The sequence below is a fragment of the Tauraco erythrolophus genome, chromosome 21 (assembly GCF_009769465.1).
Source record: "Tauraco erythrolophus isolate bTauEry1 chromosome 21, bTauEry1.pri, whole genome shotgun sequence".
In the NCBI taxonomy this organism is placed as follows: domain Eukaryota; kingdom Metazoa; phylum Chordata; class Aves; order Musophagiformes; family Musophagidae; genus Tauraco; species Tauraco erythrolophus.
Genome location: NC_141485.1, coordinates 10996807 through 11022248, shown reverse-complemented (window position 1 = coordinate 11022248; position 25442 = coordinate 10996807). Strand labels below are relative to the sequence as shown.

At 47.5% G+C, this 25442-nt stretch overlaps 1 protein-coding gene across 1 annotated transcript in view; it reads left to right on the top strand.

The window, feature by feature from the left end:
- The window catches only part of LOC147527292 (S-adenosyl-L-methionine-dependent tRNA 4-demethylwyosine synthase TYW1-like), a 121880-nt gene that overhangs the window by 40993 nt on the left and 55445 nt on the right, over positions 1-25442 (top strand). The window contains exons 11-13 of the mRNA XM_086624537.1: positions 10738-10847; positions 19548-19725; positions 24551-24686. Coding sequence (XP_086480663.1) covers positions 10738-10847; positions 19548-19725; positions 24551-24686 — 424 coding nt within the window. The remainder of the gene's footprint in view (positions 1-10737; positions 10848-19547; positions 19726-24550; positions 24687-25442) is intronic.

The following is a 25442-nucleotide window of genomic DNA, read 5'->3' as shown; positions in this document are numbered from 1 at the left end:
ATTCCTCTGCCTACCACTTTCTCCCTTTCATAGTCTTCAAGTTTTAATAATGCAAATATTTCATGAGAATATTGAAATGACAGCTTCAGTGCAAAAAGATTGCCATGATTTTGAAGACGTTTTGAAGCTGTCTCCCATGTCAGTGGTAAGTATAAGTGTTAGACACAGGTCATCCTGTTAAGTTTGCATTTGGGAGTCTATTCCAAAATATTAATTGGTGCTCTTGATGAGCTTTCATCACATCCTAGCTTGAAAGGGCACAGCAAATAGCATGTTTAATGTGCGAGTTTTGCTGCTGTTCTTCAGAGCAACTAATGACCGAGAAGAAAAATGTGCTGCTCATGTCTCGTCTTTTTTTTTTTTCACCCATGTATGAGCTAGTAATGGTGCATTTAATTTTGCAGTGGTGACTGTACCGGTAGGGAGAAGATTGCCATGCATATTATTGTCCCTCTGTCCCTAAACAGAAGGTACATCATAAACAGCACACAGAAAGCAATAACATCGTCAGAATGAGGCATTTTGTTCCTAGTATTGCACTGCAGACCATTTAACGCTGTTCCCCTTCAAAATGACCCACCTTGGTGTTTCTCAGCAGCAGCAGCAGCCTGTGTCTGGAGTATGGGACTGAATCAGGGAAGTCAAACAAGTGTAAATTGGAAAGTGCAGTGATTGGGATAAATCACCATGTGTGATACATCCCATGTGCCTCTAACTCGTCATCCCGTAACTGTCATTTGTCACTTCTAAGAGGAATCCTGGAAACAGTAGCCCTAATGATAACAAATGCTGGAATGCTGATTTTGCTAATGGAAACAACCTGAATGCAAGGAAGCAGCTTGCCAGGGGACTGTGCTGAAAAATGGTCTCATTTATTTACCTCTGTGGGTGAAATGGGTTGCGGTTGTTTGACTCTTCCGTATGGGCTGCAGCTGTCTGTCTGCTCTTCCCAGACCTCTATCGAGTTGGAAGACTTGAGGCTCGGTTTGAGACTCATCCCAAGGCTTGCTTTGTGTACACCTGAAGCTTGACATAAACCAGAACTGCTGCTGAAAGCAGCTTTCATCACTTTGGTTGCTTTTTCAGATCCTGTGTTTGGGCTGCTACAGACTTCGTGTGGCTGTGAGCTGTGCTGGTCAGGTTAATGTGGTGTAGGAAGAAGGGATTTCCATACCCGCTCTCCTCCCTACTGATTGCATGTCAGCACAGTTCACAAACCCTGCAGCCAGGGCTGGCTATCTGCTTTTTATTTTAAACCCACCATATCTTGCAGGTTCTTAATCATGTGGGACTATATATAGAATTGCAGGCACCGGTGGCTGGGTAGGATAAACGTGTTACCTTCTTATTAGTAGTTACCATCTGTGCTGTTGGAGACTTGAAGCAATAGTTGTGATCTACTGTTGGCAAAATGTTTTTCATACAGGTTTTGTGCCTTGCTGGTCACGTCGTGCAGCTCTGCATGCTGAGTTACAGATAAGACTGCTGTGATTCTTTTTCTTTCCTTGATCTCTTCTTTCAGGATTTTGACATTTTTAGAGTCTGGCAGTGTTTCCAACTGCATAACCACTGCGGATCTCCCAGGATCGCTGAGGAAAAGGCCAAGGAGCCAGCCTGTTTTTTTTTTTCTTCTCTTCCTCACTTTGGCAAGGAATGCTGTGGTTCAGCTGCTTTCCCTGGGAATTGGATGTCATCGTAGTTGGCTGGTTGGGACTGACACATTTTGGCCCTGAACCAGGAATCTCTGGGTGGAGCCAGCATCCAAACACACTCAAATTTAGGGGTTTTTGTAAGAGATGTAGCTTGACTCTGCACTGGAGACCTTCCTCCTCCTCCTCGTCCCTGGTGGACAGGGCACTCCTGTCACAGTGCCCGCTTACTGGTGTGACCGCTGGCTCCTGCTTCGCTGCCTCTCCTCTGGCTGAGGGTTTGGTGATGCAGGTTTAGAATGTGGCAGCTTCTTCAGAGGGCAGAAGAAGCACATTGTTTGTGTGGTGTCCCTCCTGCAAGGCAGTAATCGTGCTCTTGAACTCCTGAGGCTGTTGCATCAAGAGCACAAGGGGAGGAAAAAAAACACCCCACGCTTTAATTACTGCAACATCCCTAAGTCATAATTCTCCCCACAAAATTAGTCTGTCACAATCCATTATTGCTCTCGGCTGGTCTCGCTGTGTCTGTAGTGTCTCTTTAGCTTAATTGTCTAAATGGAAATGTGCAAGTGACCAAATCTTTTAATCAATTAGAGCAAGTGTGGGGACTGAGTCTTTCTGATACTGTATGATGCCACAATCACCAGGCAAACCTGATTTGATTATGTTTTCTGGCCGAGTGTCTAAAGCCTAATCAATTATTGTGGAGACATGGAACAGCTAAATAAGATTTAAATTAATAGGGTTTATTACTTTTGCATCTGAGGAAGAGACAAACCAGACAGTGAAATATCCTGTAAAGAAATTGGTTCATATTTCTTCTTCTGTAACTTTGATTATACCTTACTTGAAGGTTTCATCTTTAGCTCATATGGTAGAAAACAGCTGAAGTTCTGTCCAGACGATCTACATAGTGTGTGGCCAAAAGCCAGTGATCACAGTAAGCCCTACAAAATGAAGAGATTAAAAATTAATCTCTCATAGGACAGGTACTTAATAAGGTCATTAAAAAAATTAAGAAGAAAATGAAAACATAGATTAAAACAAAAGCTTCTTCTCATTAAGTAATGTGACTCCAGAGGCTAAATTCTTCAGAGAAATGGGAAATATTATGATATCAAAGGAGTTGACACTGCAGGTTTGTAAAACTTGGAGCCAGAGCCTGAAAGCTCAGAGTCTCCTTGCATCTCCAGCCACCAGCCCTTGTTCTGCTAATAGTATTGTGTCTCAGTGCTTCAGTTTGTGGTTTGTTTTGTTTACGGAATTATTATATTGTAACCCAAGGTTCGTTGTTTCCTTCAGGTTCGATTCTTCACTGTTTTGTTGCCCTTTGGGCCTGTCTTCCAGGAGCTCTTGAAATAACTGTATAAATGGGGTGGAGAACAGGACATCATAGAATATACCTAGTTCATGCCCCTGTCAATGGTAAAAGAAAAGAAAGTCCTGTTGCCCTTATGTGCTGCTCTGCCAGCACTGTAATAACCTGAAGTGTTTCATAGAATCATGGAATGGTTTGGGTTGGAAGGGACCTCAAAGATCATCTAGTTCCAACCCCCCCTGCCATGGGCAGGGACACCTTCCACTACACCAGGTTGCCCAAATCCTCATCCAACCTGGCCTTGAACACTTCCAGGTATGGGGCAGCCACAACTTCTCTGGACAACCTGTTCCAGTGCCTCATGATCTTCAGAGAGAAGAATTTCTTCCTTAAATCCAATCTACATCTCCCCTCTTTCAGTTTAAAGCCATTGCTCCTTGTCCTATCACTACGCACCCTTTCCCAAAGCCCCTCTCCAGCTTTCTTGTAGCCCCTTTAGATACTGGAAGGCTGCTAGAATGTCTCCCTGGAGCCTTCTCTTCTCCAGGCTGAACAGCCCCAACTCTCTCAGCCTGTCTCCATAGCAGAGGTGCTCCAGTCCTTGGATCATCTTCGTGGTCTCCTCTGGCAACAACATGTCCTTCTTGTGTTGGGGACTCCAGAGCTGAATGCAGTGTTCCAGGTGGGGTCCAACAAGAACAGAGTAGACAGCAGAATCCCTTCCCTCGACCTGTTGCCCACGCTGTTTTGGATGCAGCCCAGGACACGGTTGGCTTTCTGGGCTGCCAGCGCACATTGTGAGCTTGAGAGAAGACATCGTTTCTAGGAGAAAACATTAATGTGTTCCATCAGGTGAGGTGGGAGCAGACCCTTGTGACTGTCTCAGCTCGGGGCATGCGTGCCATCTCGCAGGAGCGTTGGCAGAGGTGTTGGTGCCTGATGTTTGTGCAGAATGAGGTTGCACCAGTTGCTCAGTGCTGTGCCAAAGGGTGGCTCTCAGTATTAGTGACACGCTGCTTTGCCAAATTGGGTGCAGAAGCCTGGGGGTAAGCTCGCTGTAAATGCACTTAGTCCCCAAAGTAGTGTCTGTCTTGTGAGGATTGCCAGCGTACCCTGGGCAGTGCTTGTGCTCCTGTTATGTAAAAGGGTTATGATAGGAAGAAAAAGTACCCTGCCAACAGCTTAGCAGCAGGATTGAAATCTATGCTTTTCATCTATAGCAGCGTGCATTTTCCTTGTCTTGGCCTGGTTGAAGGCTTTATTTATGGCATCAGTAGTGAATATAAGCAAATTATTGGCTATGAAATACTTACATGTGTCTTGGTAGTTCCTGCAGGTGGTACCTGGTACCCAGTTAAGAGGGGCTGGTGTAGAAATCTGTGGCTCCTGCCAAAGGCAGGCATTGCATTTGCACTCTTCCCATGTGTTTTAAATCTCTTTTCCATGCTCCTCACAAACTTTCAGCTTATTGCTGGCGACTCTGATACTGTCAGCCAATTCATCCAGCATGCTCTAGGGTGAGTTTAACCATCCTAGTGACAACATTTCATTTAGATTAAATATCTCTAACCTGTCCTCTTCCTAGTGCAATCTGGGCTCTTCCTATTGCTGAAAGCAGAAGAAAAGGTACAAACAGGTTTCTTGTCATCACAGAGAAACGTGCAGCATTGTGTGCTTGTGCATCAGACAAGCTATTTTCTTGATCTTGCTCTTACTCCTTACATCATTTCAGGGGAAGTCACTCTTGGCCGTTTTGTATGTCCTTTGCTAGTTGTATCTGATTATTTTTTTTGTGCCTTGACCTTGTGTTCTTGTGCTCTTCCTTTTATTTTCAGCTGGAGGACTGCAAGGTTGCGGAAGAGCCTGTGATTCTGCTGGTTTAGTTTCTTGTTACTTTTCATATCTTTGCTTTTTATTGCCGCAGTTTGTACCTCTGCCTAACAGGGTTTAAAAAACCACCGGTTCTCCTGAACTCCTTTGCCCTTAAACTCTTCTCCTCTGGGATCTCACCTGCCGGTTCTCAGGGTTCACTGAAGTCTGCTTCTTGAAATCTCTTGTTTTTATTCTGCTCTTACCCTCCCATCCCTTCGTGGGAACTGTGGGCTCTGTCCTTTCATGGTCACTGCCGCGAGCGCTTCCTCACTCCTGTTCTGTTCCTCACCAGGTATCGACAGCCATCAGCTGATCACTGGAGTAAATGGGCTGTGTTTTCCCTCAAAGTCTCTTGAAAGACTTCATAATACTAAGTGTTGCTCACAGAAGAGTGACCATTTTAAGAGGATATAAAGCAAAAGCTGATTTATTAAAATAATACGCAAGTGGTGGGGGAGAGGGCTGCACTGCTTCACTGAAGCAGGCACATTCCGAGGGCTGACTGCCAGGGACACTTCGGTAACGCTGGCAAATAATACTGGTAGATCCAAGGTCTGAGCATGCAAATAGGTCTGGGTTGGAGGCAGTCTTGTTAGCCAGGGGAGAACGGGAGCGAGCTGGGAGCTCCCCGTCATGTTTTGTGCAGTCTTGCATCACTCCACGGTGATGGGGTGGCCGTGGCAGTGATGGCTTGGCTCTGGAGTGTCAAATCAAACCTGTTTCACACCTGGAATCTCTAATAAAATAAGGGGTTCTCTTGTGTGTGGTGGTTTTGGTTGAGATTTTTTTTTTTTGCTTGTGTTTATTTTGGGAAGGGAGGGAATGCTGTGCACAATTACCTGCTGAAGGCTTGAATCAGAGAATCACAGAATGTCAGGGGTTGGAAGGGACCTCAAAGGATCATCTAGTCCAATCCCCCTGCCTGAGCAGGACCACCTAGATCAGATCACACAAGAACGCGTCCAGGCGGGTTTGGAACATCTCCAGAGAAGGAGACTCCACAACCTCTCTGGGCAGCCTGTTCCAGTGTTCTGTTAACCTTACTGGGAAGAAGTTCTTCCTCATGTTTAAGCGGAACCTCCTATGTTCCAGCTTATATCCATTTCCCCTTGTCCTGTGATTGGATGCCACTGAGAAGAGCCTGGCTCCATCCTCATGACAGTCACCCTTTACGTATTTATAAACATTAATGAGGTTTCCTCCCTCAGTCTCCTCTTCTCCAAGCTAAAGAGACCCAGATCCCTCAACCTTTCCTCACAAGGGAGATGCTCCACTCCCTTCATCATCTTTGTGGTCCTGAGCTGGACTCTCCAGCAGTTCCTTGTCCTTCTTGAACTGAGGGGCCCAGAACTGGACACAATATTCCAGGTGCGGCCTCACCAGGGCAGAGTAGAGGGGGAGGAGAACCTCTCCACCTACTAACCACACCCCTTCTAATACACCCCAGGATGCCATTGGCCTTCTTGGCCACAAGGGCGCATTGCTGGCTCATGGTCACCCTGTTGTCCACCAGGACCCCCAGGTCCCTTTCCCCTGTGCTGTTCCCCAGCAGTTCAGTCCTCAACTTGTACTGGTACGTGAGGTTGTTCTTACCCAGATGCAAGATTGTACATTTGCCCTTGTTGTATTTCATTAAATTTCTCCGTGCCCAAGTCTCCAGCCCGTCCAGGTCTCTCTGAATGGCAGCACAGCCTTCAGGTGTGTCGCCCAGTCCTCCCAGTTTAGTGTCATCAGCAAACTTGCTGACCATGCACTCTATTCCCTCATCCAAGTCATTGATGAATATGTTGAACAATACTGGTCCCAGTCCTGACCCTTGAGGGTCTCCACAGTATACAGGCCTCCAACTGGACTCTGTCCCATTGACCGCTACTCTCTGGCTTCTATCCTTCAGCCAGTTCCCAACCCACCTCACTACCCGATCTTCCAGACCACACTTCCTCAGTTTAGCTGTGAGGATGCTGTGGGAGACTGTGTCAAATGCTTTACTGAAGTCAAGATAGACCACATCCACTGCTCTACCATCACCCACCCGCTGGGTGATGTCCTCGTAAAAGGCTATCGGGTTTGTCAAGCACGACTTCCCCTTAGTGAAGCCATGTTGACTGCCCCCAATGACCCTCTTATCCTCGATATGCCTAGAGACAGCACCAAGGATCAGTTGTTCCATTATCTTTCCAGGGATGGAGGTGAGGCTGACCGGTCTATAGTTACCTGGGTCTTCCTTCTTGCCCTTTTTGAAGACCAGAGTGACATTTTTATTTCCTCCAGTCCTCAGGCACCTTTCCCGTTCCCCACTATTTAGCAAAGATGATGGCGAGTGGCCTGGCAATGACATCCGCCAGCTCCCTCAGCACCCGTGGGTGCATCCCATCAGGACCCTTGGATTTATGGATGGCCAGGTTGCTTAACTGGTCCATAACCAAGTCCTCATCAACCAGGGTAGACTCCTCCCCTATCCTGACTTCCTCAGGAGCCTCAGGGTTCCGGGGCTCATCAGGATAGCCTCCAGCAGTATAGACTGAGGCAAAGAAGGCACTCAGTAACTCTGCTGCCTTCTCATCCTCTGTCACCGGGGTACCCTCCTCATTCACCAGGGGGCCCACATTGCCTCTAGTGTTAGTTTGACCTGCAATGTATTTGAAGAAGCCCTTTCTGTTGCCCTTTCTGAGTCGCTGGTGAGGCAGATGATGCGGAGGGTCACAGAGCCTGCAGGGAAATGGGAGGGTGACAGTGAAATTTGTCTGTGCTGAGAACTGTGAAACAATCTCATCAGCCACAAGACATTACTTTTTTGCTCCCTGACCAGGAGAGAAACTGCTTTTTGCCAAATAAGCCGCTTTGTAGACATGACCTGGTATGTTTATTAAACAGTTAGAATGTGTTAAAAATTCAAGGGCTGTATTAGACACTAATAATTAATAGCTGCCCAGTGTGTAGCAAGAGCCTATTGATTTTCTGCCAACTTGCCCTATTAAATATACAGGTTACAAGTTATGTAGTTAAACATGTAAGAGTTTTATAAATGCCTTTTATAGTTGGTATTCAGAGAACTTTCCATGTTGGCAGACAGGGAGGTGGGGGGGAAAGGAAATTCAAAAAGCAAAGCTGTTTTAGCATAAAGGATCTCTGAGATGGCAAAGTAGTTTGAGAACAGCATTTGAATATTTACTCTTGAAGCAGATGAAGTGTGGTGGGGTGACCCTGACTGGATGCTCTATCACTCCCCCACTCAGCTGGACAGGAGAGAAGAAAATATAATGAAAGGCTTGTGGGTCAAGATATGGGCAGGGCGAGATCACTCACCAAGTACCATCATAGGCAAAACAGACTTGACTTGGAAAAATTAGTTTAATTTGTCGTCAAACAAATTGGAGTAGGATAATGAGAAATAGAACCAAATCTTAAAACCACCTTCTTCCCAGCTCTACCTTCTCCCTCCCAGTGGCACAGGAGAACAGGGAATGGGAGTTGTGGTCGGTTCATCACAGGTGGTTTCTGCTGCCCCTTGCTCCTCAGGAGGAGGACTCTTCACACTCTTCCTCTTCCCTTGCTCCACTGTGGAGTCCCTCCTACAAGAGACAGTCCTCCAGTAACTTCTCTGACGTGAGTCCTTTCCATGGGCTTCAGTTCTTCAAGAACTGCTCCAGTGTGGGTTCCCCATGGGGTTACAAGTCCTGCCAGCAAACTTGCTCCAGCCTGGGCTCTTCTCTCCACAGGTCTACAGGTTCCGCCAGGAGCCTGCTCCAGCATGGGCTTTGCACAAGGTCACAGCCTCCTTTGGGCATCCACCTGCTCCAGTGTTAGGTCCTCTATGGGCTGCAGGTAGATCTCTGCTCCATCATTGAACTCCATGGGCTGCATGAGCACAGCCTGCCCTCACCATGGTCTTCACCAGGGGCTGAAGGGGAATCTCTGCTCCGGCACCTCCTCCTTCTTCACTGACCTGGGTGACTGTGGAGTTGTTTCTCTCACATATTTTCACTTCTCTCTTCAGCTGCCATTATGCATTCCACCCCCGCCCTCCACCGTCTTAAACACATAATCCCAGAGGTGCTACCACCGTCGCAGCAGCAGGTCCATCTTGAAGCCACCTGGCGTTGGCTCTATTGGATATGGGGGAAGCTTCTAGCTGCTTCTTACAGGAGCCACCCCTGTAGCTCCCCCACTACCAAAACCTTGCCATGCAAACCCAATACAAAATGTTAGGGCCACCAAAGGGCTGTCTTTATTGATGCCAGGTCTAGAAATTTGTGTGGTTTAGACCTGTCAAAACGTGGAGCTGCAGGTCTTTCTCGCTTGGAGAAGTCAGTGGGAGTCTTTTGATTGTCTTTGGTGAGCACTGGACCAGCCACCTCATTCTGAGAAAGTGCTTCCCTTTGTCTTGTCTTCTTTAGTTACACGCTGGGCATCATGTCCTGATGCCCTGTGTAGCTGGAGGGCTGAATGTGGCTGGTAACCTCACAGTGGTCTCCGTGGCTGACTTCCAGGGATGATGGAGAGTGGTAAAGGAAACAGAGGTCAACTGGGCAGAAAACAGTTTCAGAAGTATATGTTGCTTGATCTTATTTTCTCATCTAGAGCTATGTTAATCTAATAGGGCTATTTTGAAAGATACTGAAAAATATGCTGCTCTTCTATTAAATAAATTGTTCTCTGAGCTGCAGTAAAATTGGTAGGAGAAAAGTGGAGGAACTTTTGTAGCATGTTTTGGAAAAAAGCAGGAAAAAATGGAGGGAGAACAAGGAGGTGAAAGCACAGAATTTTGTTGATGTGCTTAGGATGATACTTAAAGGCTTGAATTATCGCTGTTCAATGCCAGTCTCAGTGCAGCAAAGTTAGTGGGAAACCCCTGTCCCCAGGGGGAGGCCTGTGCCCTTGTACGGGGTCTCTCTGGGTCGTGTTTGTCCAGGCACGAGCATGACGGGTCCCCCACCAGTTGCTCGTAATGCTTCGTTTGCTGGTCAGGATGCGTTTTCTTCCAGATGACTTACAACAGCTTTGTAACATCTCGCGTGCTAATGAAATAGGGAATGCAGAGAAACTCCATAAATCTTTTAGGTGCTGGGGTGGATTTGCCTGGATAGGCTTTTTCCATTTTTGAAGAAAAGAAAATATGGGTACAGTGGTCCTTTCTGGGTAGGGAAGGTTGGCTTCCTAACCCAATGTGACACAAGCTGCCCCTCAGATGGAAAATCAGTGGTTTTTATCTTGTAATCTGCTTGGCTCAGAAATTAACATTTGGGTTTTATTTTTTGCATTTGGGTGTCAGTCACGCAGTAGCTAGCGGATCTCAGAAGTGATAAGAAGCCCCTGTAGAGTAAATCCAGGAGATTAACCAGATCCACCAGCAATGTGTCTCTGGCACACTGCAGGTTTCCTAGTCTCTTCGTATAGTTGGAAGTAGTCTGCCCTTGTCTGTCTTGTTGCCAGAGCACTACAGAAACATTGGGTTAGAAACACATCCTGTCCTTCTCACGTGTCAGTTGGTACCTTTGCAATGGGATTAAAAACGGCTTAGGACCTTCCTTTTCCAGTGCTTTGTGTAGCTGTGGTCAGAAGAGGAGGTAGAACCAGTTTTCCTTTGTTTACAGGGGTCTTTCTGGCTGCAGAGCATCATTTTAGCTTAGAAACCTTTACCTGTGATTTAAAATAGATATGTTTATATTAAACTGTAAGGTCCGTTCTTCCTTCTGGGGAGACCAGAGCCTGGAAGGAGATGGATATGAGAATGGTGTTCAAAGCTGACATCTGGAAGTTGTGTCAGAAGCAGGATATTGCTGGCAATTTCTTGTTGCTTTTAATGTTATTAAACAGTGCCAAAGTCCTCAGTGACAGATGGGTTCTTCCATGTATGTTACAAACAACAGCGAATAACTCTGTCTCTCTTTCCTTCAGACACCATACAAATCCAGTGGGCACAGAGTGGCGATGGAAGATGGACCAACCTGAATTGATCTTACAGGAGGCTATTGAGAACCATCAGAATATGATCAAGCAGTTCAAAGGTAACTTCTCCCACTTCTTCCCCATTAACGATCCTTTTGGAAGATTAACCAGCAGTAACATCTGCAAAGCAGAGTTGAAAACGTTCTGGTCTTCTGTGAAATGCTGGAAAGGAGGCATGAGACTTACAATATCAGAAAGATGGGTAAGTGAGAAGAAACTTTTGTGGCACACTTACTGTTCTCCGAGATGTTCTGCCTTGTTTTTGACATAACACTAGTCAGCCATTGGGTATTTATTGCTGCTGTGAAGGAGTAGAGTGGAGTTGCCTCTTGTGCATCTTGGTATTTGCCATATCCTTTTCCTTGGTGTGCATGGAGGCTTCTGCAGTTGTTAAAGCTGGCCTGGATGACGTGAAATCTTGATTCTTACATGGAAGTGAGGGCAGGTAGAAGGTGAAAAGAATCAACCTCTAACCTGGTAGGAAATATACTGCCCAGCCTTGATTGCCTGGGAGCTTTCGTGTTACCTCTGAAGCTTCTAGATTGTGTTTTTCTCATTAATAAGCAAGCAGTAGCATTCAGAGTATTACTGTTTTCAGGAATTATTCAGTAAATCTGTTTGTGACTGAAGCTGCAGTTACACAGAACCTCTGAGAAGTATTGTATTTTGCTTCCCATAGGTGCTCCTTGCGAGTACGTTTATTCATTATGTATCTATGCCTGTATATTTATGTGGTTGGGGTTTTTCTTTTTTTCCCAAAGGCGATAATCTTGGTTCCTCTGCCAAGGTCAGCTCGGTGTGCTGGGAGGGCTGGCCAGCTTGGCAGGACAAGTCTAGGACTCTGCTCTTCCTGACTGACAGCAGAGGCTGCGTGAGCAGCAGGAGTGGAGTGAAGCATCCATAAAATGTGCAAGATGAGCCTTAGTCTTGGCTGTCACTTTGGGAACCCATTTGTTTATGTTGGCTGTGCACAGAGAGAACCCAGTGGATTAAAAATGCGACAGGCAAAAAAAGCCTTCTGTCGGCAGAGCAGAGTTGCACTGTCTCATTTGTTGGAGTTACATAATCGGTGGAAAAATAACTCGAGTTATGGACCTCATGAGCTTTGTTTTCATCAAGTGGCTGGTTTGAATCATCTTGCGCTCTCAGACTAGCAGCTCCAGGGAAGCCAGTTCCCTGGGAGCTCCTGTGCCGAGCTGGACAGGGAGCAGCTGGGATGACCAGCCCTGGCTGCACTCTGCCTGTCACACACGTGCAGTGCTGGGGGCTGATCGCAGCTCTAGAGCTCGTCCAGGGCAAAGCAGTGAAGGTGCTGTAGTGGGACAGGGAAAAACGATGTCAATTTGGTAGGGGAAGCTTTCCTTGGGAAGATGAGAGGAGTCAGTGGAGGAGGTAGTTGGTGTCAGTAGTGCATCTTTCTTCAGACCAAGCAAAGCGCAGCTGTCCGTGCTCGAGGCAGGGTGGTCTGTAAGGAAGTTCAGGTCTCATTCCCTACCCTCAATGTTTCTTTTGCATTGCAGCTGTGTGGGGAGGGTGCTGAGCTAAGGCAGGATGCCTGCAGCAGTGCTGCCTGAGTGGCTGGGCCAGAGCTGCTGCAGATCTCCATGGCTGCCTGTTCACTCCAGCACAGCAGGAGTTTGGGTACAGGTGGTTTGCATGAGTGAAGAGCATGTAGGCTGTCGAATTTTGTCTGGAAGGCCATAACAACCATAGAAGACTGTTACAGCTATAGCCAAAAGCGTTCACATTTAATGCTTAAGGCATTGAGCACTTTTCAAACTGTTTTTATTCAGTCTGTTCTGAATAGCCAGGCTGCTAGATGAGTTGGAATGTGACTGGGCATGCTGAAAGGATAGTGGTCAATAGCTTGAGGTCAGTTTGGCAGAGTGCTTCAGGGTTGATCCAGGAACCCATGTTGTGCAACATCTCCATCAACAGATGATGGAGATAATGATGCTGAACACACCCTTAGCAACTTTGCAGGCAATGCTAATTCAGGCAGGGTGGCAGGCATGCTCAGTGGCACAGCTTTACTTCAGTGGGACCTTGAGAAACATGATTATTGGGCCAAGAGATGCATGTGGAGTTCAGCAAGAAGTGGAAGGTTCTGTGTGAGAATGTTATAACCCCATGTCGGTCTGTGCCGGGATACCTACCTGCCATGGTAGAACAAGGGACAACAGACATGGGTTTCTGTTTGGGAGGTTCGAGTTAAACATCAAAAGAAGCTTGTTCAGCCGAGGTGGGGGACTCTCCAACCTTGGAGGCTTTCAAGTCTTTTAAGTAAAGCCATTATCACCCTTGTCCAGTGTTGGCAATTGTCCTTTCTGAGCAGGAGGCTGGACTAGAGACCTGCAGGAGCCCCTCCTAACCAGTAGTTCTGTGACTTGTTATGGTTCTTAAAATTGAAAGTCTTAAACAATAACAACGTCCTTCATTTTTTTGAGGCAGGACTTGACTCAAAGTAGTCATTTGTATTTGCTTAGGAAGAAGCCACATGTTGTTTGAAGCGATGACTGGATTTGCATGTGGCTGCTGGTGGAGTATGAAAGGCAGGAGTTGCCCTCAAGCTGTGCAGTACTGGTGCAGTGGGGTGGAAGTGTTGCCCCTGTATGGCAGAAATGTGTGTTGTTTGCACTAAAGAAAGGTGAGAAGCGGAAGTTATTTCGCAGATGCTTGAAAGCCCAACCTTCTTCTGAAAGCTGAGTGCAGGAACCTGTTTAAACCCAAGACTAAGGAATAACCCTCCCCTTACTACCCCCTGGTGTCTGCGTGAAAAGGGTTGGGGATAGAGAAATATTGTAGATGGACTTGGCAGCTGTCATGGTTTGATGGGGGGAGGGGGTTCTGGTGGCAGGAGAGGGGCTTTGCTCCCTGTGACCTCCCTGGTTTTGGAACCGGGTTAGACTTGGTTCTGGCCACCAGATCAGACTGCCATCCCCCTCGGGGTTGAGCCAATAGGGCGCCTCTGCGAATTGCCCTATTTAAGTCGGGACAAAGGAACGGGAAAAGGTGCTTCGCCCAGGATCGAGCAGAGAAGGGAGGAGGGCACTGCCCCCGCTCCCTGGCTCCCGGCCGGGTGACTGCCTGCGTCGGGCCGGCGCTGCCCACGGAGGATGGTGGTGGTGGAACTGGCTGGGGAACTCGGGGAGCGCCCCACTCCCAGGGTGCCTACTGGGCTGAGTTCACCTGGAGAGGACTGAGATCTGAGAGAAACAGCTGCATCGACAGCAGGTCAGTGAGGATGGAGCAGGAGGAGGTGCCGGAGCCGAGTTTCCCCTGCGGCTGGTGGCGAGATGGCAGGCGGCCCCCCTGCAACCAGGACGGCCTCGGTGGAGCAGAGACCCACTCGCAGCCCGTGGGGAGAAGATGCCTGAGCCTGAGGATGGTCGTGTTGGGACGCACGACAAGGCAGAAAGGCATCTGGAGTCTGCGTGACGACCCACGCCGGAGCGAGTGGCTACAGCTCCCTAAGTACCCGAGACTGTGGTATAGCCCACACCGGGGCAATCTGTGGGGAAGGATTGTTTCCAGTGGGCTGGACTCACGCTGGAGAAGTTTGTGGATTTTTCCTCGTGGGTAGGGGATCCATTGGAGCAGGGGAAAAGGGTGTAAGGACTCCTCCTCCTTTAAGAAAGAAGCAGCAGTAACAGCACGGAATGAACTGACCTGCACTCCCCCAGTCCCTGCCCCCTGTGCTGCTGGGGGGAGGAGGTAGAGCTGGGAGGAAAAGGAAGGGGAGGAAGGAAGGTGTCGGTTTTAAGATCTGGCTTTGTTTCTTTTTATCCTCTCAAGTAACCCATTTTGTTTCCCTTTGTCCTTTTAAGTAACCATTAATAAACTGTTTTGCTTTAAGAAAGTGGAGTCTGTTTTGCCCGGGACCATGGTTGGTGGGTGCTCCCTCTGTTCTTGTCTCGACCCTCAGTCCCTTTATTATATTTTTCTCCTCTCCACTTTACTGGAGAGGGAGAGACTGTGTGAGTTTTAGTTGCTGGATCGGCCTAAAACCATGACAGCAGCGTCTGAAAATATTCCTCAAGTGTTGAGAGGCCTGTAAGGACATCCCAATTCTGTCTTTTTGGAACTTATTTTTCATGAAACAAATGTGTAAATAGTAAATATTCCCTGAAACTTGCACATGCATCCTCAGCACAGTTACCCTGGACCTGGAACTGTGAAAGGAGAAAGACCAAAAAAAAGAGGCGGCTCTGGACTAGAACTGTGCTGCAAAGTGGAAAAAGAAAAGATGTGTTACTTTTTCAGAGTGATAGATGGCAACGTGCTTCCTGTCTCGGGAGCCTAAAAGCAAAAGGTTTATTAAGAAGAAAAATGGGTAAGAAAAGCCTAGTAGCTCGCTGTTACATTTTGTGAATTTTGTTGTCAGTTCCCTGAGGTGCGTGTGAAAATATTGTTAGAGTAGAATCAGTGAAGGCAAAATTGAGTGGAAACACTGCGGTAAGCTGAGTCCAGGGATGGGCAGTGTCTTGCAGGATGGAAGCCCCCTGCATTCTGTGCCAGAGCTCTGCTCTGTCCAGGTTGGAAGTGCCTCAGGCAGAAAACTTGGCTGTCCATTTCCAGCAAACTTAGCAGCGCTCCACAAATAGTGAGTTGGATTTTATTAGAATTGATTTTTTTTTTTAAAAAAAAAACCACCCCAGAACCCCACAAACTACCCCCAGGCTTGAGCAGTGAGATGGACCCGATTGCTCTGCTGAAGAGGAGGACAGGTTGTGGCTGGGCTCAGCGCTGGCCGGGCACCCACAGGGACTCCAGAGCAGTTTCCATCAGGGTGCTGCACACGTCTGCCGAGATGTTTGAACACTGACCCTGTAGTGGGTCAGGCTGATCCGACAACTAAACCCCACGCAGCTCTCCCACTCCAGTAAAATGGAGAGGAGAAAAATGTAATAAAAGAGCTGAGGGTCGAGACAGGAACAGAGCAGCACCCACCACCCACGGTCCCGGGCAAAAGAGGCTGTTTTCTTAAAGCAAAACAGTTTATTAACAGCTGCCTACAAAGAGAAAAGCAAACAAAAACGGTTACTTGAGAGGATAACAAGAAAGCAAGGCCAGAACTTAAAATCAACACCCCTCCCCCCCCTTTGCCTTTTCTTCCCGGCTCTACCTCCCCCCCCAGCGGCGCAGGGGGCAGGGAATGGGGGGGTGCAGGTCAGTTCATCCCGTGCTGTTACTGCCGCTTCCCTTAAAGGAGCAGGAGCCCTTACACCATTGTCCCTGGCTCCAGTGGATCCCCTACTCACGGGGAAAACGTGAGGTCCTACCTGCAGGACATCGGATTGCCCCCAGTGTGGGCTTTACCAGCCCTGGGCTTTCAAGGAGCTGCAGCCACTCGCCCTGGCGTGGGGCGTCACATCGACCTGAAACGCGGCTCCGCACGGACTGAGATGCGCAAATGGCCTCGCCCTGTGCCCGGGAGTCACAACAGGCTCCGGCTCGGGCATCTCCTTTAACCAAACCCCTCCCCATCGGCGGGGGCATCCCACGGACTCGAGATGCACCGTGCTCAGGCTCTGGCATCTCTCCTCGACGTGGATCCTCCACGGGCTGCGAGTGGGTCTCTGCTTGCCGCACCGAGGGCTGGCTGCAAGGGGGACTCAGCCGTGGCACACGTTGTCCCGTTCCATCTTCACTGACCTGGGTGATCTGTGTGGCTGTTTCTCAGATCTGAGTCTTTTCTGGGTGAACTCGGCCCGGTGGGCACCCCGGGAGCGGGGCTCTCCCCGAGTTTCACAAGCGGCTCTGTCGGGGCCATCCTCGACGGGGGGGGGGGGGGGGCACCGGCCCGGCCGTGCCCCCCTCCCTTCTCCTCGCCCCTGGGCACAGGCACACACCTTTCCGGTTCCTTTGTCCGACGTAAATAGGGCAATTTGCAGAGGCGCCGATTGGCTCAAGCCCCGAGGGCGATGGGAGTCCGGTGTGATGGGCAGCTTCTGCCACCCGGACCTCCCCTCCCACTTCAAACCATGACAGACCCCCATCGCAGAGCAGAGCAGACCTTTGGGGCTACTGGGGAAGAAAAGCATGGGGAAAATATCTTAGCTGGAGAGCCCTCAAGACTCTTGAGCGTCTGGTGACGCTGCTCAGATGATACTCAAAGCTGTTGGAATAAATTGGTGCACTTTCTGGTACTGGTACCACAGCTTTGCATTCAGGCACACACACACAGACATCTCCGTGCGCCAGAGGAAGTGGTGAGCTAATGTGATGCTTTATTAATTCCACACATTGTAGTAAAAATGAGATGTCTGCGTGTGTGTACCTGAATGCAGCAAGACCACCAATTTATTCAAATAGCTTTGAGTGTTATCTGAGCAGCGTTGCCAGACACTCAAGGATATCCTAGAGAATAGCCCTCTATCCTCTAAGAGTCCCTCTGCGTGCTTTTAGAGAAGATGATATGTCTTCTCTTTTATTGTTGCCATAGTTTGTAGTGGTTTTGAAGACCATAGACGTTACTGTCGCATAATTCTCGTTTCGAGTAATTGATGGAGAGACATGTTACTGATAGGGAGCTAAGGTGGGAAGGTGGGAAGTAGTTTATTTGATGGATACATTTTCTAGGTAGTGCCTAGTAAATCTCTGTGCCCTTGCAAAGGGCACGCGCAGAATGGAAACATAATTCAAAAATAGGCGAGTGGGAGTTTCTGATAATACTGTCCTGACTCAACTTTGGGAAAGATGGAAAAAACAAGTAAAAACGTGTGACCTAGAGTCATAGAATGGTTTGGGTTGGAAGGGACCTCAAAGATCACCTAGTTCCACCTCCCCTGCCATGACCTGAACTAAGAAATCCTGAGACAACCTGTGCATCTTGCTCTGAGTGGGTAAAACAGGTTCCTTGTCTCCCCAGGCACTGTGCTGACTGCTGTGCAGGTACTTGCAGAAGGGTACCCACAGTCAACAACCAGCCTCTCTAGGGTGATGTGCCAGATGATGCTTCTCTTTCCCAAATTAAAGCACAACAGTAGGAAAGCAGCTGGAATCAGCTTTTCAAAGGAGATGTGCTGATCAAAAGAGGCTTGGCCACATGCTCTGCTGAGCTCTGAGCTCGGCAGGAGCTGAAAGCTGTGGGCTGCTGCCTCTTGCAGAGGCTTCTCAAGTTCCCATGGCTCCAAACTCCTGCACCTGTGTTGGACCTGCTGCGTGTCATACAAAATCTGCCCAGACTCTGAAGTTCATTGACTGAAGACAGAAGGAGGCTCATCTGCAGGAGCGGAGGTTGGGTGCTGTAGTGGTGTGGGAGAGCTCACGGGCTCCCTGGAATACCCACTAATCCTGCTTAGTTTATCCCTGTCTGGCTTGTGATTTCTATGGTCAAATAATTGTGTACAAAACCTCTTCCCCCCTCTGGGGTGTATTTACTGTACCCAGATTTGCTGTAAACTGTTTTGAGAAAGTTACTCTCAAACTTCACATGATGTTGGAATTTTTTTCTGTCTGCTTATGAAGCTGGCACGGCAGTTATTGTAGTCCAATTGCAGGATGCCAAGAGAGAGAAATTAATTAATTCCAAACATGACTTACAGTAGCTTTAGGAATACGAAAGTTAGGCCTTTAATCTCGGTGTGTGGCTGAGATCTTCTTTCTTTTCCAATAAAGCTCTCATTTAGTACTGTCAGGTTTCTGCAGAATAACCATTAGTGCTGTCACTTATTCAGGACTGAGCCTGGCCGGTTTGAAACGCACTGAGCTTCTCTCTGGTTGCAAACCAGCTTTTCTAAGTGAGGCTGAAGCAATATCCACAAACACCTCTTTTTATCTTGGATTTGCAGCGTAGCATGTAATTTTCTGTACTGCTTGAGCTCCAGCGTCTAGGCAACGAGAGGTGAGCTGAGGACCTGGTTTCAAAGTCAAGTCTTTGTGTTGTTTTTTTTTTAAAACAGACCAACCCCAGTCTAAAACCTCAGATATTATTTGAGTCCATCAAGGCACGTCAAGGAAATGTGAAGTGACATATTTAGAACAAAAACTTGTTTGTAGTCAGATGATTTCACACAGGGTCCTGAGCACTCGGTTGGATACGGATGGGCCGGAGGAGTCTTCGCCTCTCCCCTGCCCTCCTGTGGGTACAGTGAACGTGACTCAGATTGGTTAAACCTGCAGGTAGCATTTTCACGTGGATGCTACAGTTGAGCTCCTTCTGTTTTCCTCTTTGTTCTGAATGTCTCTCGCTGTTCAGGATGGTGTCGTGTGTTGGGTTTTCTTTCTGAACACATCCTCTGTGGAGCTGCATTTCAGGTGATTGCCAGTACGGATTCAGACCTGGTTGTTGGTGCTGTGCTTGGCAAAGTGTGCCCAACTCCTCTGGGGAGCTGGTCTTCCTGGGGCTGGGGGGCCGTGGGGGGTCAGCAGTGGAGGCAGACGTAACTTGGTTTTCTTTTTTAAAACGCCTACTTGAAGTGGCATTAAACTGGCTCTTGTGTTTGTCTCGGCATTTAAGCAGCATCATTGAGGACTTAGCAGTGCAAAACTTGACTCAAACGTTGCTAGAAAATTGTTTGCAGTAGTCAACAGGGCACACAAAGCCCCACGCTCCGCGTGTCTGGGCGTACACTGTTTTTTGGGTTCCTGCAGAGCTGCCTCAGTGGGCACCAGCTGTGACCTGGTGTCCCCTCTGGTTCAGGAAAGCTCCAGCTGGTTCTGCTCAGTCTTCCTCATGCCAGGGTGTATTTTAGATATAGATGCAAGGTTTGGGAGGGGGTTTAGCTGATTTAAGCCTGTTTTCCCTCTTTTTCCAGGTGTGTCAGGAGTGAAAGCAGATCGCTTGGAGGAAGCAATGACAGCAAAGCACTGCGCGCTGTCGCTGGTGGGAGAACCCATCATGTACCCAAAGATCAACCACTTTGTGAAGCTCCTGCACCAACACGGCATCTCGAGTTTCCTGGTTACCAATGCACAGTTCCCAGATGAGATTAGGTAAGAGCTGGACAAAATATCTCCCTACTAAAACATTTTGAGTGCTGACCTGTGTTTTAATTCCATTTTATCACTCATCAGAGTCAGCTCTGCGTGAGTATTGACAACGAAAAGCCCACTTGGCATCTATTTGATTTTAACCTTAATCTCTCCGTGCTGTTTCTCATCTCTCTCTCTCCCAGTTTGATTTTTCTTTTCTATATCTCTTAAACAAAGTGTGATTACTTCTGAAAGTGAAGAGAATGTAATATAGTACCTCCTGGAGGTGCGAGGGAAGGAGAACAGCGAGCGAGCTGCGTTTTGTGCTTGGGGACATGGATAACTGGTGTGAGTGTTTCCGACAGCTAGAGCAGGAGACCAGGCTCATAAATTGCCTTTTTGGTTTGTGTGCTTCTCTCGCAGTCTGATCTTTGTTCTAACTCCATAAGCTGTAATGGCTCAAACCAAAGATCTGTAGAGCCCAGCATCTCCAGCAGGACCTGGAGTGCAGGATAAGAAAAAGTGAAAAGCACGGACTCATCTGCAAAAGTGGGATCAGTAGTTTTTAGCCTATTAAAATGTTCAAAACATTTCAATGAACTCTGAAAGAGTCTTTACAAACGCAAAGAATCTCTGTTTCTGGGGTTCTTGAGCATCCGGGCTGCTTTTAATGCAATCTGAAGCAATGTAGAGAGGAAACGCAGCACGTGGCGCGAGCTGCGAGGTGGTTGGGAGCCCGTCAGGGTACTGTCAGCTGTAACGCTGCCAGACTCCAGCCCTGGAGTTACAGGGTGGTTTTGGTGTGTCACTCAGCTTGTCGTTTCAACTCGATGCCTCTCCATGTTAGCACTTTCTGCTAGAGCTTCCTTTTCACTTCCTTCTCGTGGTCTGGATATGGCGGTGAGGGGGGAGGGCATGCCATTTTTGAGTGAGTAATTATACACTACAAAGGCATTCCAAATGATTGAATAATTGTGTAATCAAGTTACTTTAAGTCATGTGTTATGTGCCTGATAGACAGAAATTGCTCTTTCCTAAAAATAGCATTTGAAAAAGAGGGCACACACCGTATTTTGAGGCTGCATTTCTTAGGATCTGCTGAGTGTTTCTAAAAAGAAACAAAAAGGAAAGTGGTAAAATGCTAGTCTTGCTGTCTTAAAAACTGCAACTGATCTTTGGCTCATCAAAGCAAGTGATTTGCTTGATATGGGAGCTGAATTCTGCACTAAACTCGCCTTTCTGTTGTCAGCAGAGAGAAGCAATCGTCCAAAAGTTACTCCAGGCAGAACAACCTCTGGCATCCGGCGCGCAAGCGGGGAGCACGGCCTGGGATGTCTGGGTTTAGAAGAGGGACCTGCTGGCTCTGTAGACCCCCTGGCTGGGTCTCCAGCATGGTGCTGCCTGTGCCTTCCTCCCTCCTCTCCTTCTCCTCCTCCTCTTGTATTTGGACTGTAACTTCATCTGCCTCCAGGCACACACATGTTTTCATAAAGTGGAAGAGGTTTTATAGCACATGAGCTCGTATCGAACAGTTACCTGGCTCTTGTCCTCTTCCTCCTCTTGTTTCTGATTAGTGGCTGTGAACAAGAACCTGGTGTACGTGTTTGCATTTATGAGCATCAATAATAACGAGCACGTGCTTATTATTGTTCATAAGCGAATGCTTGCTTTTATGGTATTGATGTTTCTGTTCTTTGTACCACTGACTAGGCTGCGTCCTGTCTGGCTTCTGAAACCGCCCCGTGGCTGGTGGCCTGAAGTCAGTTTTTTGCTCTTGAGTTGTGCAATACTTCTCGGTCACCATTTCTGCCCAAGTTCATGTGCAGTAAATGCCTTGAATTTGATCTCCTGGATGCCGTCTCAGCTTGCAAATTACAACCGAAAATCAAGGAGGAATGTTGGAAAATCTATTCTAGTACCGTGCGACTAAATTTCCAGTTAATTATGGAATGTAGCTGTGTTCTGGGAACGTCAGTTTGTGCTCTGCATCTCCCTGGTGCTGGTTGGACCCATAACTGCCACTTCTCCTTGTTCCCCTTTGGCAGAGCATGCATGGGGTCATCCTGGGCTCGAGTATCAGCCATGGCAGAGCCCTGTGGACCACTCTGTTTTGGAGCAACGTGGGGCAGAAATTCCTCCCTGTGATCTCTTCTAATTCCTTAATTTCTCCAGCATAACAGTGAGTCTGACCCTTGCCTGTCCTTAGGATTGAGATCCTCAGAGTACAGATGATTTTTCTCAGCTTGTGTTTTGAAAAACACTCGTCAGTGGAGCCTCTTTTAATTAGGCAAAAGCAACAGTAAGTAAAGAAAAGAGTATTTTGGCTATGTTCTTTGAAACTGAATCCTTCAATCCACTTACGCCTAGAACATTTGGTCATTTTGGAGATTGTGGCTTTGGCTGCCAGTCTGGAGAAGCTTGTTTACAAAACCAGCTTTTTTTAACCTCAAATGTTAAATTTCATAGATTTTCATAGATTTCATAGATTTTCTAGGTTGGAAAAGACCTTAGAGATCATCCAGTCCAACTGTCCCTAATCTCCCATTAAACCATATCCCTAAGTAGATAGAATCATAGAATCATAGAATCATTAGGGCTGGAAGGGACCTTCAAAGGCCATCTAGTCCAACCCCCCTGCAAGGAACAGGGATATCTCCAACTAGATCAGGTTGCTCAGGGCCTCATCCAACCGGGCCTTGAACGTCTCCAGGGATGGAGCATCCACCACCTCTCTGGGCAAAGATCATCCACCCTTTTCTTAAACACATCCAGGGATGGGGACTCAACCACCTCCCTGGGCAGCCTATTCCAGTGGCTGACAACCCTTTCAGAGAAGAAATACTTCCTAACATCCAACCTGAATCTCCCCTGACTAAGCTTATACCCATTTCCTCTTGTCCTGTCTCCCATCACTAATGTAAAGAGCCCTTCCCCCACCTCCCCCCCATCCCTTCTCAAGTATTTATAGGCCGTAATCAGGTCTCCCTTCAGCCTCCTCTTCTCCAGGCTAAACAGCCCCAACTCCCTCAGCTGCTCCCCATAAGTTTTATTTTCCAGCCCCTTGACCAGTTTAGTCGCCCTTCTCTGGACTCGCTCCAGGAGCTCAATATCTCTCTTACAGCGAGGGGCCCAAACTGGGCACAATATTCCAGGTGCGGCCTCACCAGTGCCGAGTACAGGGGCAGGATCACTTCCCTGCTCCTGCTGGTCACACTATTCTTGATACACGCCAGTATCCCATTGGCCTTTTTGGCCACCTGGGCACACTGCTGGCTCGTATCAAGCCGGTAGTCAACCAAGACCCCCAGGTCCTTCTCCACCAGGCAGCTCCCCAGCCACTCTTCCCCGAGCCTGTAGCGATGCTTCAGGTTTTTATACCCCAAGTGAAGGACTCTGCACTTGGCCTTATTAAAGCTCATGCCATTGGCCTCAGCCCAACGATCCAGTCTGTTCAAATCCCTCTGAAGGGCCTCAAATTTGTTATGGACTATTTCATTCTTCTGTCTAAATACATACAGAGAATGTGTTTAGACAGGTTGGTTGAGTATCCGTGTCAAGTGGGTTTTTCTGGACACTAGGAGCTCTACTCGGTCTCGTTTTGGACACTTCTTGTCACTTTATCCCCTTAGGGGAGCGCAGGGGGGTTGGTGTATTTTTAGGTGGCACTGTTTGGCAGCTCAACAATAGTTTCTAATTTCTTCTCCTCTTCTATAAAGAACCAAATCAAGCTGGGACTATAGCCTGCTCATTAACAGACTTCACAAAAAAAAAAAACGCTTGCAAAATGTTATCCTAAAACTGTTAAGAGCTAAAGAGTTACGTGGTGCAATTAGGGTGCTGTCGTTTCATCTCCTTTCATCTCGGAGACGCGGGGTGGAAGATGCCGTGAGGGGTGGATGTGTGTTACACTCACGGGCTTTATCAGTCTTGCTGTGACAAAGGAGCTCATTTTAAGTTGTTCCTCTTAATGCCCTTCATTATCCCTTTGCTAATGGACTGCAGCCTTCCTGCTTCTCCTTTATACCCTTGGGGTTTATGGAAGGGATTAGGCTCAACCCAGGCTCTTCGCACAGCAGAGGAGGTTTAATCTTTTTAGAAGTTACTGGTGTTGGGCTCACAGATATTGTGCTCACCGGCATTATGTGACCAGAAAGACTATACTGCAGGATTTATATGAAATAAGAGCCTTGGAAATGGAAGGAAAACAGATTGGGGGATTGTGCTTGGTTTTATTTTCTACACAGCTTTGATTTCCCTTCAAAAATTATTTGACTGATGATGCTAGCTGCAGGTCAGGTAAGTTCAGAGTGTCCAGCAGTAGAAACTGGCTGAATTGTGACTCTATTTCTGTTGAATAGGATAATTTTTCCATCGGCCAGAGCAAATAGAATTTGGGGAAGGGGCAGAGCTTTATGGTTTTTTACCGTAAGGGCTGTGGCGAGAAGCAAAGCCTTTGTGTCTTGTGTGAACCCCTGGCAGACTGCTTTGAGAAGCCTTTCTGAATGTGTTACAGCTACTCTGGAGTGGAATATGTTCCAGCTCAGTGAGGAAAAGATAATTAAAATGTCAGCCAAGGGCCCTGTATGTGATGTTCTTAGCTTTAGGGTGTATTATTTGCAGAAAGTGGGTTGTAATGTCTTGCTATTAAGATGATGGTCACTTGGCAGAGATGAACTGTGGGACTTTGATGGCTTTCCCTGTAGATACTGTATAGTTCCTGTTGCTACTGGACCAGCCGAGCAGCTTCTTTGGAGATGCTGTATTTTATGTGTGCTTTGTTAGGAAAACAGTAATTCAGCTAACAGTAATGTCTGAAAACAACAATTCCCTTCTTTTTATTTCCAAGGAACCTTGAGCCAGTAACGCAGCTGTATGTCAGCGTAGATGCCAGCACCAAAGAGAGCCTCAAGAGAATTGATCGACCTCTCTTCAAGGATTTCTGGCAGAGGTTTCTGGACAGTTTAAAGGCCTTGTCTGAAAAGGTACCCAGTTAAGAATGTACTTCTAAATATTTTGTTTCTTCCTTCTGCACCTTACCTACTCAGGAAAAAGTAGAAGACTTGAGAGGCTTAAGATAGACCGTGGAGTGGGTTCTGGATGTGTTGGGAGCGTGTTTGCATGTGTTGTGCGTGAAAGCATATAAAGTCCAGCAAGTTTGATAAGTCTTCCATGTGGGGAGAAATTTAATGACAAAAGGAGAGCAGAATGTGTGTCAAATGGGACAGTAAACTCTGCTGCTATGATATATTATGATTCTATGACGAGATAGTAAAATAATAAACGATTTCCTGATGAAGCATTTGCATTGAAAGCATGCTGCTGAAGGAAAACTGGAAATCCAGGGAAGCCTGGGAAGAGTCATAAATCCCCATGTGGCACTTGGCGTTGGTTCTCAAAGCTTCCCTTGAAACTGCAGTACATGAAGGACTTTAAAATGTGTGTGCTGGAGTTTACTAGCTCTGGTCACCCTCCAGCTACACAGAAATCGGCTCATTTCTGGAATGTTTACCCAAAATAGTAGATTTGAGCATAACAGCAAGGGTGACCCTTTACCCTGGCAGTGTTTTGTAGCAGTATTTGTGTCCATCTCTGACAGCTGAACAGTGGCCTGAAGTCCCATGGGATCATGTCTGCTGCTGTCAGCTCAGACCTTAGTCTACCATGTAACAGGTTTTTTAGTAATTAATGAAGCACTGGTGGTCCCAGCATCACATGAATTAATAAGAACAGTGCTTCTT